At 43.7% G+C, this 16,079-nt stretch overlaps 1 protein-coding gene across 1 annotated transcript in view; it reads right to left on the bottom strand.

Moving 5' to 3' along the window:
- LOC136834392 (alpha-(1,3)-fucosyltransferase C-like) overlaps positions 1–16,079 on the bottom strand; it is a 128,122-nt gene that overhangs the window by 73,756 nt on the left and 38,287 nt on the right. Inside the window, exons 8-9 of the mRNA XM_067096957.1 lie at positions 14,420–14,599; positions 10,727–10,885 (exon numbers count right to left, since the gene is read on the bottom strand). Of these exons, the coding sequence (XP_066953058.1) occupies positions 10,727–10,885; positions 14,420–14,599 (339 nt within the window). The remainder of the gene's footprint in view (positions 1–10,726; positions 10,886–14,419; positions 14,600–16,079) is intronic.

A 16,079-nucleotide genomic window follows, 5' to 3' on the forward strand; every position in this document is an offset into this window, starting at 1 on the left:
TTACTTACTGAGATACCTCATATATATATACATCTATATACAGTATATATAGTCACTCGTGACGGCCATTCCGCCACTTTTTATTCATACAAGAGACTTTGCAAGGAAATTTTTGAATACTACAAACGCTGGGAACCCTACTCAGAGCCTTACCACCGAGGTCTCTCAGTTCCAGATACCTCCGTAAGACAACAGCGCCGCTCTGGCATCGCCCAAATCCGGGACTGTGAGGCACGTCTAGGCCTAAAAACAAGGGGGCACCCTACAAAAGTTTCCCCCTACTTGAAGGACCTGGGGATAGATGGCTGAAGGAACCAGCTGTATTCCTTCTTCACGCTATAATCATCACTGAAGGCAGACATGTAATCCCGTCCTCTGTCTGAGGGATGCCTAAGTCTCTCCCTAAAGGTAAGGTGTCTGTACGAGAACCTCATATTCTTACCTATCGTTCCATCTTCCCCTTGATAATATCCCATCCTTTCCCTTTTATCTGTATATAAAGAATCCTATTTACCAATCCTTTGTTCCTCAGGGTCCTAATCATGCGGAGCAATTGTTTCTAGTCTCAATCCCCTGTGAGTGTGTTAACCTCCATTTGATAATGTTTAAGCCTTGTGTATTGTATAAATGCTGCACATATTTATAATTAATTAAATATTAAGAATTTGACCACACGACTTCATCGTGTCAGCAACTAGTATAAATCATCTGTGTAAGTAATCGTGGGACTGAACTGAATGGTTAAGTGGATTAGGGAACCCGTGCACGATAGCTAATTATTAACTGCCCTTTCAGAGAGCGATAGAGTATTTTGCTGAACATCTCCACAACTATCCAACTCCACGTGAAGCCATCTGTGGCTCCAGTATCAGCGGTTTTAAATGAAAACAGCAGCTACATTTATTTACTAACTCATTTGTCCTCCGTTGAGCTCCCTTTGTTTATCATTGTACAAAAGTACGTTGTAAATACATTAATACTGGTACTTACTGTCTCAATGCTGGCTGGCGACCTCCAAACTTCCCCTTTTATCATAATATTATGATTTACTATGCTTTTGTCGGTCCTTAGCAAAGCCCGGACTTGCAGCGTAACAAAAGGTTGTGTATGTTCGTCAGTACTGTCTCTGTAGTATATATAATTTATATCTTCTTCTTCTTTTAACGTGCTTTTTTCCCATTTTGTATGGGGTAAGCACGATGCCTTCTTTTGAAGGACTTTTTGATTTGGCTTTGGGGTAGACCGTAGTCTCGATCGGCTGCCCTGCCTGACATCGCTTAGCGTATGGTACATGTATCATACCAGACCCAACGCCCTTTCTCCCAGCAGCGAGAAGTTGTTGCGTCGGGTAGGTCGAGAGTTCGAGACGTGTGAGATGTTTTGTGATGTTTTAAGATGATGTTGGAGTGGCTTTGTTTTGTGTGTGTATTTAGTCTGTAACACCCATTTGCTTTTTAAGCAAACCTATCCGTTGATTACATACATAATCCCAGGTGTCTACATCGATAGCAAAGTGTCCGCCTCTGATCAGTCGGCTGCGGATTTTAACCCACGCCACAGACCTCTACGAACTCCGAAGCTGCTGCTGTAACCGACTGTGCCATCGAGGTTTTGTAGTATATATATATATATATATATATTAAAGAGTAAAATAAAAATAAGCTAGGAAACTCTTCTCCTTCCCTGCTTTGGGTTGGTTTGAAACTTTGAAGGTCGGGAAATAAGGGCTCAGAGAAAATATAATTGTTGGGGACCAGTAATCTGTTTTGCACCTTCTTTGGTACAGAAAGATGAAAATACCATTTTATGAGATAGCAGCGTGCCCTGGGTGACATCGGCCCCTACTCCCAGTCCAGAAGCAATAAAAGGTCAGGCGAAGGCAGCTCCTTTCCCACACGCGCCCATTAGTTTGGAGAACAAGTCCAGTCTTGGGCCGTTGCCCCTGCCCCCTCCTCTTCCGCTCGCCGCCACGTGGATCCCATCGCCGTTCCTGTGTGCCCTGTGTTCCATTCCACGTGGCCTTAGAAGACGGCAAGGGGGATTACAAGTCTTCCAAACGCGAGCTGACATTAAACGGCGGCCTTTTCATCATCCCAAGGGCGCCCTTTTCCGCCCCAATCACAGACTTGAAGAAATACCTTGGAGAGGAGGCTACCATTTGTCCACGCTTCCACACGTGTTTTCGGCAGAAGACGTCGTCATCCCTGCGCCCTACAAATGTGGTAATGTACCAAAACGAGTTGCTAGTCATGATTACTAGCCCTTTTGCATTTATTAATCTCTGGGCCTATAACTTAAAAGTTCCTGATATTCCTTTGTCTGCCAGGCCCACGTGGCCACAGCTTCTTTCCTCTGAGTCACAAGTAACGCCTCGGGGAGTCCTGGCGCCTTCAGTGTAAACCCCGAGTAATTAACTCAAATTCCAGCATTAGATGTGTAACGTGGGTCCAAATATCGTTTCAGAAAGACGCTTGTAGCAGAATTATCCTTTTTGGTCCGTGTTCCTGGTATTCCCAAGCTCCCCCTTAGGGGAGGACTTCTACGGCAGTAATTTTACCGCATTTTCAGTTAATTTTCCTTTTGACCTTGTGCGTGCTATCAAATATAACTATTTTTATATCCACGTGTTTCATGCACTTCCCTAGTGAAGAGCCCTCCGCTCCGTGTACATTTTTTATTGGTTTTATATGTCCTGGGTATCTTATAAGGCCATTTTCTAGTAAAGTAATAATTGAGTCATAAGATCCATTTGCACCAGGAAACATATAAAAATGGCGACCTGACCAGTGATTCTCGTAATGATTGCATCCCCTCTTCCCTTTGTTGCTTTGTGTTGCATTTGTGAAATCAGCAATTAGCTCAGCTGGGCTGGATACGAGACAGATTACGAACCTTGGAAAAGCCAGCAACAGGCCAAGGAAATTTTGCGTAAGTAAACTGTGTTTATTTAGCGTAGACGTCTGCAGAAAACGTGACTAGTCCTAGAATTTTTTTATAGTAGGGCGCATGTCCGAGGAAAACGAGAGAGAGAATCGCCGAAAAACTTAGCTTTGGAAGCCTTTGCACGCGGCTTGCATGCCATTCAATTAGGTTATACAGGTGATAAATCATTAAAGAATAGTGCGCATATTCCTCCCAGAAACGAGTGATTTCTGAAACCGAATCATTAGATAAAGGCGCGAGACTGACGTCAACCACGTGTTCGAAAGTCAGATTAGCATTGCTGACGCATTTTTACCCTCTCTCTCTCTCGTTTTAGAAATAGAGCGAAAGCGTATATTATACGCCCAGGACGAAAAAGGGTCAACAAACCGTGTTTACGTCGTTCATTCATTTGGGCGCAGACGGCCTTGACCGTCCATTCCGTGGCTCCAGTTAGGGAAAAACATTTGTTTGTTTGATTTGCTTCTGCTCTACCAAATTTTGCATTGTTGGGGGTCTGACATTATATGTTCTGTATTGTCTTGTTTTTCTGTGGTTTTGTTTTGTGCTGTTACTACGGCTGCGTGTGTTGCCTATCTGTTGTGATTGTCGTGATGGCCCCCACCTAATTGTCCTTGAGAATAACACTCTCCCATAAGTCATTTAAACTAGCGCCCCCGCTGATCAGACGTCGTTTGTGCGGAAATTCCCGGCGCCTATATATTCCATTCTTGTCCCCAATAAATCCGTGTCGTCGGTCCGTTGGTGAGACCGATTCATTTTCCATTCAGTCCCCAAGTGAGCCCGTTTTGTCGGTAATTCGGGAGACCTAAATATATATCCCAATCTAGTCCTGGCAAGCCTGTTTGTCGCCACCTTGGGAGACCAATCGCTGCTAAATTATCGTCCCCAATCAGCCCGCTTCGTCGGTACATAGAGACCAATCATTACAAATTCCATCGTCCCCAATCAGCCCGCTTCGTCGGTAAATTGGGAGACCAATCATTGCTAATTTTATCGTCCCCTAATCAGCCCGTTTTGTCGGTAAATCGGGAGACCAATCATCGCTAATTCATCGTCCCCAACGCCTGCTCCGTCGGTAAATCGAGACCAATCATCGCACTATCGTCCCCAATCAGCCTGGGCTTCGTCGGTAAATCGAGACCAATCATTACTAACTTATCGTCCCCAATCAGCCCATTTTTGTCGGTAAATCGGAGACCAATCATCGCTAATTCATCGTCCCCAATCAGCCCGCTTCGTCGGTAAATCGGGAGACCAATCATCGCTTAATTCATCGTCCCCAATCAGCCCGCTTCGTCGGTAAACCGGGAGACCAATCATTGCTAAATTCATCGTCCCCAATCAGCCCGCTTCGTCGGTAAACCGGGAGACCAATCATTGCTAACTCCATCGTCCCCAATCAGCCCGCTCCCGTCGGTAAATCCGGGAGACCAACTACTTGCTAATCGTCCCCAATCAGCCCGCTCCGTCGGTAAATCGGGAGACCAATCATCGCTAATTCATCGTCCCCAATCAGCCCTTCGTCGGTAAAACCGGGAGACCACTATAACGTCCTTTGAAAAAGTGTCCAAGATCCCACAGCCTGGGGAAATTAATCTGTGTGTTACTAGCGTCCCCTCCCGCCTGCAAAATGTCGACACGGTCTCAGCAGAGCGAGGATTTCTGTTCTTCATGTCCTCAGGGAAGGAACTCGGCCTTTCCGGGAGAGAACCAAGAGACTGGGCACAGGAGAGGATGGACGCCATACAGGCAGAAAAAGACAGGCTCAGGAGAGACAAGTAGAAGCAGAAAGACAGGCTCAGGAGAGACGAGAGGAAGCCGCACGGCAGGAACGAGGCAGAGAGGCTGGCTCAGGAGAGACGGGAAGACGAGAGACAAGAACGGAGGCGGAGATTCAGCCCAGGAGAAACGAGACGCAGCAGAGACTAGCCCAGAGAAATGAGAAGAAGCTGAGAGGGAAGAAAGGGACAAGCAGCGTGCCCATGAACTCACAATGCCGCAACAGAGTGGCCCCTTCGCCCACCTGCCCCCAGGGGATGAGTGCCTTCAGCCAGGCTCTCGCCTGCATGCCGGCGGGACGGAGGCTGAGCGCCCAGGTGTGGCCTGACAGCGCCGAGACAGTGCTAAAGGCCTGCCCCCCGAGCCGCCGAACCTCCTGGTGGGCTGTTCCTTGAGGGAAGGCCCTGATTGCTCAGGGCCCTCCCGGGCCCGGAGGAGCAGAAAATTGGGAGGTCGACGCCAGACTATTGCCAAGGGCATGAGATAACCCCTGAACGCTGGAGGAGAGCTGGCTGGCAGTGAAGGAGGCCATCAAACCTGGGCAGACTGGGCCCCACAAGTCCGAGCGTGCCTGTGGCTAAATGGTTCGAGGCCGTGGGTTTATGACCAACGATGCCATCGAACAAATACAAACAGAGAACTTCCTACTCTACACCCCGCCGGCCCTCGCCACGCACATCGCCGAGAAGGAGCCCCCACCTTAGCTGATTGCTGCTGAATAGCGGATCTAGGGGACACCCATCACCCCCAGGGAGAGCTTCCAGGCAGCGCAAAATTACGCCACCTGCCTACCTATCGGGTGCCCCTCCGCCGAAGAATCGGGCAATCAGAAGCCCGTCGTGCGGGTTCTGTAAAAGATCGGGCATGCCAAGGAGCAATGCCAGTAAACCACCGCGTCTCTCTCTCCCGGACAGCCTCAGCGTCGCCGCGCTCCTCTGCCGGGCAGAAAAAGAGATTTCAGCCAAACCTTTTGCACGGCGTGCAAGGTTTATGGCCACTTTCCTCCCGGGCAAAATGCCCAGAAATAATAAGGCAGGAACCCGCCGTCGCCCCGGCAGTAACGAATCCCGAGTCCCAGGCCCTCCTGCCGAGGGTCCCATCTATGTGGCACCTCCTCGAGGTAATACTCAGCACGCCAGGTCAAGGCATTTGACGACTCTGGCGCGCAAATTCTCATATGAGGACAAAGTCTTGCGGAGCTATAATAGACCGACGCAAGCTCGTCACCATTGAGGGCATAACAATTTTAAAATGATCCTCCCTACGGTCCAACTGAGGGTCGCCCACCCCACAGAGCCAGACCATCTGCCTCGGCCGAGCGAACACATTCCAGGAGACTATGACGTCCTCCTCCAAGACTTTGCGCCCCTTTGCAGCCACAACCATTACGGGTCCCCATTCCCAATAAATCATCCAAATCTGAGTCCAGTGCCCGGCACGCATCAGTGCCAGTGCGCAGGGCTCTCAGCCAGATCTCCCTTCAGGAGAATCTCGGCCTTCAACTCCTCTGCCAGTGCCCTTCGGCGCACTGAGCAGTGCCAGTCTCCGTCCGTCCAGACAGACGAGACCACCACCACATCGCCGCCACCAGCGCCAGTGCCAATGTCAGTGCCTGAGCTGGTCACCTCCTGCAAGCAAGTCGACCTCGCCCTCTCCGGCCGTCCCCTCTCTCGCCGCCCTGGGCCGCAGATTCCTCCGCGAGTCATGATTCTGCCCCGCTTCCTGGGCCGATGAACTCTGCGGATCTGCCGGTTAATGTCCGAGATGGCGAATAAAATTCTGGTCAGTTGTCGCAGCAGCTGACCCAGATGGCACCCCTTGCCGCCCTTTGGCCTCGGGCCTCCGATTCCCCGGCCAAGCGACAACGGTCCAAGGAGGAGAGGTTCGCGGCGGAGTTACCACGGGTGTGGGCGATCGCAGGCAGTCCACAAGGAGCCCCGAGCCTTCTGGCCTCTGTGCAAACTTGGCATAGGGCCCCTTCATCTTTGAACGTCTTGCACCTTTCATCCAGGAGAGGATGCCAAGGCCTTCCGCTATCTTCTTTCCTTTCCTTTGGAATTTCTATCCCTTATCCTTCCTATCGATCTTCCCTCCACACTTTCTCCTTACCACCGCAAGCGGCAGTTAATATATGGATATCATCCTTTGAAATGTGTATAAATAATTTTATTTTTGAAGCAGTAAGAGACAGAGAGGGAAGTGGCACGCCCCTTACGCCCGTCCTTTGGCACAAGGCAGGCGTGTGTCAACTCTTCCTGAAGGGGTCGCGCCTTTTGGGCTTTTTCCCCGGCCCTTGGGGCTGAGAGTTGGCTCTGACCGTCGTCTGTTCAATGACGGAAGTTAGATACAGAAGTAAATCCTAAATACCTCACTCTGTTATCCTTTTATTTCTATGTATATTATTTACTTTTTGCATTTAATCTTTCCTTTTTTTACGAATCCTGAGTCACAGATTCCTGCCCTTACGAATTTTAACGTTGCCTGTTTTTTAATCACGCGGTGCGGCCCAGCCCTTAGTATGAAGTAATATCTCGTTGTTGTTCTGTGTAGTTTCCTTTATTTATTTACATTTTTTTTTTTTTTTTTTTTAATTATCCCTGTGGAGAATGTTATCCTTGTCCATTTTCCCTTCATTTGTTTATCCTCCCATTCATAAGTCGAGTAGTCTATTTTTAGCTTACACCCGAGTTGTAAGCTGCAGACGTAAAATTTAGCGTCATTTAAGCCATGAGTTAGAACCCGCGAATAATCTCTTTGCCTCACAGCTGTCAAGTTCTTGCCCTTCAGATTAGCGTTCGTGGGAAATATTAGTTATGCTCGTCGAGCTTGTGAACAATTGAGGTCGATTGAAAAGACGAATTGAATTTTACATTACAATTTTGGTAAAGGGGATATTTATTTAATACCTACAGTGTATTGTCACGAATGCCGCCCCTTCAAGGCACAAGTAATAGCATGCCTGTAATTCCAGGATAGCATTAAGGAATCAGTGGGTTTACATTTGTTTCCTTTTAAATTTGCCTTGTATGTTTTATTTGTTGTTGTTATTTTTGAAATTTTGAAGTGTTTTTGTTTATTTTCTTTGAGCGCCTTATTACCCCAGTAAAGTAAATCGAATAAAGAATGGGTAGAAACAGTACTTAGAAGTATTTGAGCACAATTAATTTAAGCAAGTTTACCCTTTATTGTATATTCTAAATTGCACTCTGCTCCTAAAGTAAATCTTCAGTTTGTTATTGATTAGTGGCATCAGAGTTTGGGTAAATAAAGTAGAGTAAAGGTTGTAAAGTAAAAGATAGAATAAAGTCGAACGTTTTCGCCTCATTTTTGCTTTTGTCAATATTCGCACCCGTTTATAGGTGTGAATATTATCTTGCCAGGAGCTGTAAAGAGTAGCGCCAAAATAAGCTAGGAAACCTCTTCTCCTTCCCTGCTTTGGGTTGGTTTGAACCTTTGAAGGTCGGGGAAATAAGGGTCTAGAGAAAATATAATTGTTGGGGACCAGTAATCTGCTTTGCACCGTTTTCTTGGTACAGAAAGATGAAAATACCATTTTCTATGAGATAGCAGCGTGCCCTGGGTCAGGACATCGGCCCCCTACCCCAGTCCAGGAGCATAAAAGGTCAGGCGAAGGCAGCCCTTTCCCACACGCGCCTGCCAGTTTGCCGAGAACAAGTCCAGTCTTTGGGCCGTTGCCCCTCCCTCCTCTTCCGCTCGCCGCCCGTGGATCCCATCGCCGCCCTGTGTGCCCCGTGTTCCATCTCCGACGTGGCCTTGTGAAGACTGCAAGGGGGATTGCAAGCTTCCAAACGCGAGCTGACATTAAACGGCGGCCTTTCATCATCCCTGCGGCGCCTCTTTCCGCCCCAATCTACGACTTGAAGAAATACCTTGAAGAGGGAGGCTACCATTTTGTCCACGCTTCCACACGTGTTTTCGGCAGAAGACGTCGTCATCCCTGCGCCCCTACAAATGTGGTAATGTACCCAAAACGAGTTGCTAGTCACGATTACTTAGCCCTTTGCATTTATTAACTTTCTGGGCCTATAACTTTGTGTTCCCGATTCCTTGGTTCAAGCCAGGCCCACGTGTTCACAGCTTCTTCCTCTGAGTCACAAGTAACGCCTCGGGGAGTCCTTGGCGCCTTCAGTGCACCCCCGAGTAATTCAATCCCCAAATTCCAGCATTAGATGTGTAACGTGGGTCCAAATATCGTTTCAGAAAGACGCCTGTAGCAGAATTATCCTGGTCCGTGTTCTGGCATTCTAAGCTCCCTTAGGGAGGACTTCTACGGCAGTAATTTACCGTATTTTCAGTTAATTTTCCTTTTGACTCTGTGTGCTATCAAATATAACTATTTTTATATCCACGTGTTTCACGCACTTCTAGTGAAGAGCCCTCCGCCTGTGTACTTCTTTTTTGTTTAGGTTTTTATATGTCCTGGGTATCTTACAAGGCCATTTTCTATAAAGTAATAATTGTGGAGTCATAAGATCCACCCGCACCAGAAATATATAAAATATATATATATATATATATATATATATATATATATATATATATATATATATATATATATATATATATATGTGTGTGTGTGTGTGTGTGTGTGTGTGTGTGTGATTTCTAATTATGTATTAGTTCTTAGAATCAAATTGGCTGAAATTTCATACAAAAGTAAGATTGTACGTAAGTCAAGTACGATCTATATTGCTGCATGGACTTGAGTCATGGTATGGCAATAAAGTATATCTTAAAGACTGTCAATTGGGGAATGAAATTTTAAGAAGAATATTTAGAGTTAGATTGCATGATAGTGAGAAAAGATACCATAAGGGATATTATGGAAATTTCATATGCAGAAGAGGTAATCAAGAAAATGGGCTTTGCACAACCCCTTACAGAACAGTACATACATAATAGTGTCGGCTGGGCTCCTGTGGAAGAGAATAGAATATGGAATTGAGGCCAAAGGCCGAGCACTGGGACCTATCAGGTCATTCTGCGTTGAAGGGAAACTGGCAGTCAGTAAGGTTTGAAAGGTGTAACAGGAGGAAAACCTCGCAGTTGGACTATGAAACAACTGTTAGGGGAGGTTGGAGAGTAATATGGAAGAAAGAGAATATGAACGGAGCTACAGTAAAAGAAATGAGAGGTTGCAGCTAAGGGACGAAGGAACGCTGCAAAGACCCTTAAATAATGCCTAAGGTGCACCAAGTGAGTTGCACTGATGGCACTACTCCCCCTACGGGGGAAATGATACCATACGGGATATTATGGAAATTTCATATGTAGAAGAGATAATCAAGAAAGGGGCTTTGCACAACCCCTTACAGAACGGTATGTAATGGTGTCAGCTGGGTTCCTGTGGACACCAGGAGAGTTGGAAGACCCAAATCGACAAGGTAAGAAATATGAGAAGAGAGGCTGGAGATAAGTTGGGATTTGTGGGGCCTTCTTTGGAGGTGCATGAAGGACATCTTGATGTGGATGTAATCTGCGAGGGCGTAAAAATCCACGCTTCCAGTTAAAAGTAAAATGTAAAGGGTGTGTTGTCTTTTCTTGAAAGCCAAATTTATTAGAGGATGCATTCTAATGCTAAAATATATGCAGACATTAATTCTATTTACAAACGAGTTACATTCCAGACGGCCATTTGTATCCTGAATTGTTTGCCAGTTGGTTACTGTACTCTTCATGCCTACTTATATACAGTACGATATAAAATCAATACAGTATTTTACGTTTCTCATCCTATAACACAATACACTGTATGTACAGAACAGGTGCACAAAACAAAATTTGAACTTACGGGTAGCAAAGGGGAGCGCTCTGAACACAATTTTAATTTGCGATCCCGTTTGTATGTATCTATGAATATTTGTAAGTTGAATGTTCGTAAGTAGGGTGGTGTCTGCATAGTTTTTACATGAATTATATATCATTTGAATACTGTCTCTAAATGCAAGAAAAAACTGTGGTCAAAAATCAACAACCTTACCTGAAATATTCATTGTATGCCGTATCATCTTTATCTAAATACAGAAGATACTTAGCCAAACTCTCGGCACTTGGGAAGTCAAGAGCATTAATGTGAGACTTAGGAGGTAAAAATGCTGTGTAATTTGCAAGACCATAAACCACTGGTACAACATTATACCTGAAAGCAAAGTATCATTATTATTATTAGTATTCAGAAGATAAACCCCTATTCATATGGAACGAGCCTACAGGGGGCACTGACTTGAAACTCAAACTTCCTAACAATATGGTGTTCATTTGAAAGAAGTTGCAGAAGACAACAGGAAACACAGAAAGAGATCAGTTATTAGTATAATTCTAATACACAGAATTAAGTGATGTTTCTGTCTATCCCTAAAACTACACGATACATCTTCAAGGGGTTGTTGGGTTGACAGGGATTTGACGAAATAACGCTGTTAACCACAGACAAAGAAGTTATAAATCTGCGTTCTTATTAATTTTGACAAAGGCATGTCATGATACTTTTCTCAGAAACATTGCAGAACACTTAAAAATTAGCGAATTATCTTGCTATGGCTTGGAGTACCCAGTACTACAGAACATACTATTCCAGACAACTTTCGCAAAAAACTGGAGATATTTGCTTCATGAAGAATGTCGCCTACACTGGGACTCTAGATGTACACTCGGCAAGAAAAGTGAAGATACAGTTTTCTTTAGATTTCGTTCATCGAATTTTAATTTTTTTTCTTACAGAAAACACATAATCTCGATAAATTTACTCTAGAATATGAAAATACAATGCAAATTATATCATATATGTTAAATCTGCAAAACAAAAACGTTCAGATACTTAAAAACACCATGCATGTCCGAAGTAATCAGAATTCTCAGATGACTTCTTGTTCATAGAGATCTAAAAGATAGTGTATGGATATCTCGGTGTAGTACTTTTATCAGAACGGCAATATTTACTTGTTTTCCGTTATGAACAGGTTTATTATTGCATCATCATACGAGGTAATGATAATTTCTTTAATTTATAGATTCACATTTGTATTTCACGGTGTTAAAGGTCAGCTGAAATTAATGGCAGTAAATGTTGTGACAGCTAGGCAGGTTGACCCAATCTATTTAAATCCACAAGAGCGTTCTCTATGATGTGCGGAGTACCGCGTTAACTTCGGTGTTGAAAACGCAAGCAACTGGATGTTTCTTAACGTTGCCATAGTCTCTCTCTCTCTCTCTCTCTCCATTGTTAAAACATACTGTACAAAACATAGTATCGCTCAATCTCTAAAGAAAAAGAATAATGAAATGAGTAGCCCACATGTAGGCCTAGGCTTACACAACAGCAACTCTCTCTTTCTCTCTCTCTCTCTCTCCTCTCTCTCTCTCTCTCTCCTCCATTGCTAAAACATACCATACAAATATAGTCTGCCAATCTCTAAAAGAATAAAATAATAAATGAGAGCTGTACATATAGGCCTAGGCTTGCACAACAGCAACTCTCCCCTCTCTCTCCTCTCTCTCTCTCTCTCTCTCTCCATAACATTGCATTCGTTCCATTATTGTTCCCAAGTTTTCGTTGGACATTGCTCAAATTTAACTCTTGATTTCATTATGGAAGATCGCGTTTCTGATTATGCAAGCATTCCGTTCATTGTGGTGTCATAAATTCATGTGCAAGGTTACTTCGTAGATTATGTGGAAAATGTTTCTTTTGCTCAAAACTGTCGCTACAAATTACAACTTGAACGAATACTGTAAAGCTTACTACTGCATTTAAGTATCAATGATTTCAGAACCGTAGAATGTGATTGAAAGTTATAGGTGGTCACAAAAACAAACACAATAAGACTGAAGCTCCCCTTTCTAAAGTTGCCAGATGCCTCATTATTTAGCAATATATGTCCGAAGATTAAAAAAACTGTATCTTCACTTTTCTTGCCGAGTGTACAGTGAAGCTGACCTTTAACACCGTGAAATACAAATATGAATCTTTAAAAATTAAAGAAATTATCATTACCTCGTATGATGATGCAATAATAAGCCTGTTCATAACGGAAAACGAGTAAATATTGCCGTTCTGATAAAAAGTACTACACCGAGATATCCATACACTATCTTTTAGATCTTCTATGAACGAAGTCATCTGAGAAATTCTGATTACTTCTGACATGCATGGTTTTTTTAAGTATCTGAACGTTTTGTTTTTATAGATTTAACATATATGATATAATTTGCATAGTATTTTCATATTCTAGTGTAAATTTACTGAGATTATGTGTTTTCTGTAAGAAAAAATTAAATCTGATGAACGAAATCTAAAGAAAACTGTATCTTCACTTTTCTTGTCGAATGTACATGGCAATAAGAAATCCATTATGCGTAAAACTTAGGAAATTCAGTGTGAAAAACTCCAAGTAACATACAGTACAGAAGAGTTACTTTCCTCAAATTACCACAATTAGACCCAAACTGGGTATGTTTTCATTAATAAATGTTTACACCCTAGAAATAAGAACTAAATGCAACTACTTGCAGTGACACCCCCACTGCTTGTTCTTACGTGAGCACTAACTAACAATTGCCCAAACACAGATTTATTTTAGCATTTAACCTTTTGTCCTTCGAGGAATAGGTCCAGAAAGATGTTACGCCAATCACATGCATCATTAGAATACTCATTTGTCATCCTGACTATTATGATTTTCATAATTATGTCAACGTATATTATGAAATACCGAATTACTGAAAGAAATTCCACAAACGTGAAAAGTAGTTCATACATTTGCTTACAAGCTACGGGTGAGGTAATGTAACATCATAAACGTGAGGCCTCTACGAGTGTGACACGTGACAAGTTCAGCTTCCCAAGAGAGGGAGACAGATTGTAGAATTTAGGGCAAAGTCCAAACGCTGGGACCTATGAGGTCATTCAGTGCCGAAAGGGAAACTGACATTAAAAAGGTTTGAAAGGTGTAACAGGAGGGAAACCTCGCAGTTGCACTATGAAGCAATTGTTACGAGAGGATGGAAAGTAAAAGGGAAGAAAGACAATATGAATGGAGGTATAGTAAAAGGAATGAAAGGAGTTGCAGCTAGGGGCCAAAGGGAAGCTGCAAAGAGCCTACAATGCACCTCATGATAGATTGATCTTCTTAGCTAAATTTACATAATACTCTTACTATTAATACCCACACGTACAGCATGTACTGTAACTTAAAAAAAATTCGACATTAATCAGAACAGCAATTACTATACATCAACTCAGGCTCCCGTTAGGGGATTGTGCTGTCAGTGCACCTCACGCGGTGCACTTTAGGCATTACTTAAGGTTCTTTGCAGCGTCCCTTCGGCTCCTAGCTGCAACCCATTTCATTCCTTTTACTGTACCTCCGTTCATATTCTTCCCTCCATCTTACTTTCCACCCTCTCCTAACGTTTGTCTTCCTCCTCTTACACCTCTGAAACCTTTTTACTCTCTTTTTCCCTTTAAGCGCTGAATGACCTCACAGGTCCCAGCGCTTGGCCTTTGGCCTACAGTTTTCTATTCCATTCCATTCCATTAACTCAGGCAATGAATAATAATTCCTGCAGTCGTCTGAGAGCTGTTGGGCGGAGTTGTTGTTGTTGAATGACGTCACCAGTCCAAGCAGCAAGTGAAGTGAGCTATGAAATAAACAAGTGAATTACAGTGAATTACCTCAAGACGTTGTATATTTTCTCGGTGGCATAATCTTTGCAGATGGAATTCTCAAAAGAAAAGTAGAATTTGTAGTCCCGTTCGAGCATGTTGTGGCAATTACCACCCCTGGGGCACTTGTACTGACCACAAAGTCCATAAACATCAACCTTCATCCACTTCTTGAGCGTGTTCACCAACCTGAGGAGACCACGAGCGTTTTCAGTGTCATTGAAAATAAATGCTAAGGATGCACAAGAAAGAGATGTATCGGAGGTACACATCCACGGAGCATTCGCAATGGCATCCGCTCTTATGAGTAAATATTAGAGTTGTTTTGAATATACACTTCCGCATCCGCAGAGTGTCCGCATAGTTTTTAAAATGTGTAATCGCATCTGCTTTTGATAAATAAAAGCTTATGCATCTGTATCCATATCCGTATTTGCGGCGAAGTAAAATATTAGAGATGTTTTGGATATATGCTTCTCATCCACAGTACCATCCGCAATCGCATCCGCTCTTGATGAATAAAAACGTCCGCATCTGTATCCACACCCGTATTTGTGGCGAAGTAAATATTAGAGATGTGGATATAAGCATTCGCATAGTCTTTAACATCCGCATCAGCATCCTCATCCGCAGAACATGTGAGTATGACATCCGCATACATATCCTCATATCTCTGAATTCTGACATCCGATACATCTCCAACAAAAAACACATAATCAGAAAGACTGTGAGTCTCTTGAAGGCTAAAACTAACTTTACAATCGTTACAAATACTGGCCGGCTTACTGAACTTTGCTCGACGTAGTAGAGAGGTCTCAAAAGCGTGTATATATTAAATTTTCCACTATAAAGACCCTTAGGTTTCAAAAATGACTCTATTAGCATATGCTAAATTAACCCATAAATTTCTAAATGATCAAACTGAAAGGTCACTCTATGAGACCAAATCTCCTATAGCCTTTTAAATGTAAGAGGCACGAGAAATAAATATTTGAACTGTTTTCCTTATCTTTTCTGGATTATTCACCCCAAAGTTAGAAACCACCTTTTAGTGGGGAGGTATTGATGGTAACACTGAGCCTCGCACATCCCACACTAGGCAGCACTGGGAACAGTAGCGTACTCTGAAGGTGCTGCCTCATTCCCGTGCTAAAACGTACTAAAGTGCTGAAAATTAAACGCACATTTTAAGTCTTTGCATCTCAATTATTTACTTTATTTCATAAAACTAAAACAAAAACAACACAGCACATTTACAACAAAACACTGCGAGCTTTGTCAGAAGCGGATTTGCTAATAACAACATCAAAGTCCAACAGCAGAGATGATAAATCACTGTTCAGTGCTCCAATCAGATGAAATGTGCTAGAAAATCTAGAATTATGCCAGACCAGAGCTGCTGAAAAGATGCCAGAGTGCTGCCCCCTCGGACAGTGCCGTCCAGGGTGTACCCCCTCCACCCACGCCCCCCCTTAGTTACACCACTGGCTGGGAATTCTTTGCAGCATCCTTTCAGCCCCAGCTGCACCGCTTACAGCCTGTTTAGTTTTCGTTAGTTCCATCATCACTTTAGGGTCTAACTTCTTCAGCTGTCTTGCTGTTGTTTTTCTCACTCTTTTAAATCAAAACGTTAGGACCCGCTATTTGAGACTCGAGAGACATGGCTCGG

This window comes from Macrobrachium rosenbergii, chromosome 53, assembly GCF_040412425.1.
Source record: "Macrobrachium rosenbergii isolate ZJJX-2024 chromosome 53, ASM4041242v1, whole genome shotgun sequence".
NCBI lineage: Eukaryota > Metazoa > Arthropoda > Malacostraca > Decapoda > Palaemonidae > Macrobrachium > Macrobrachium rosenbergii.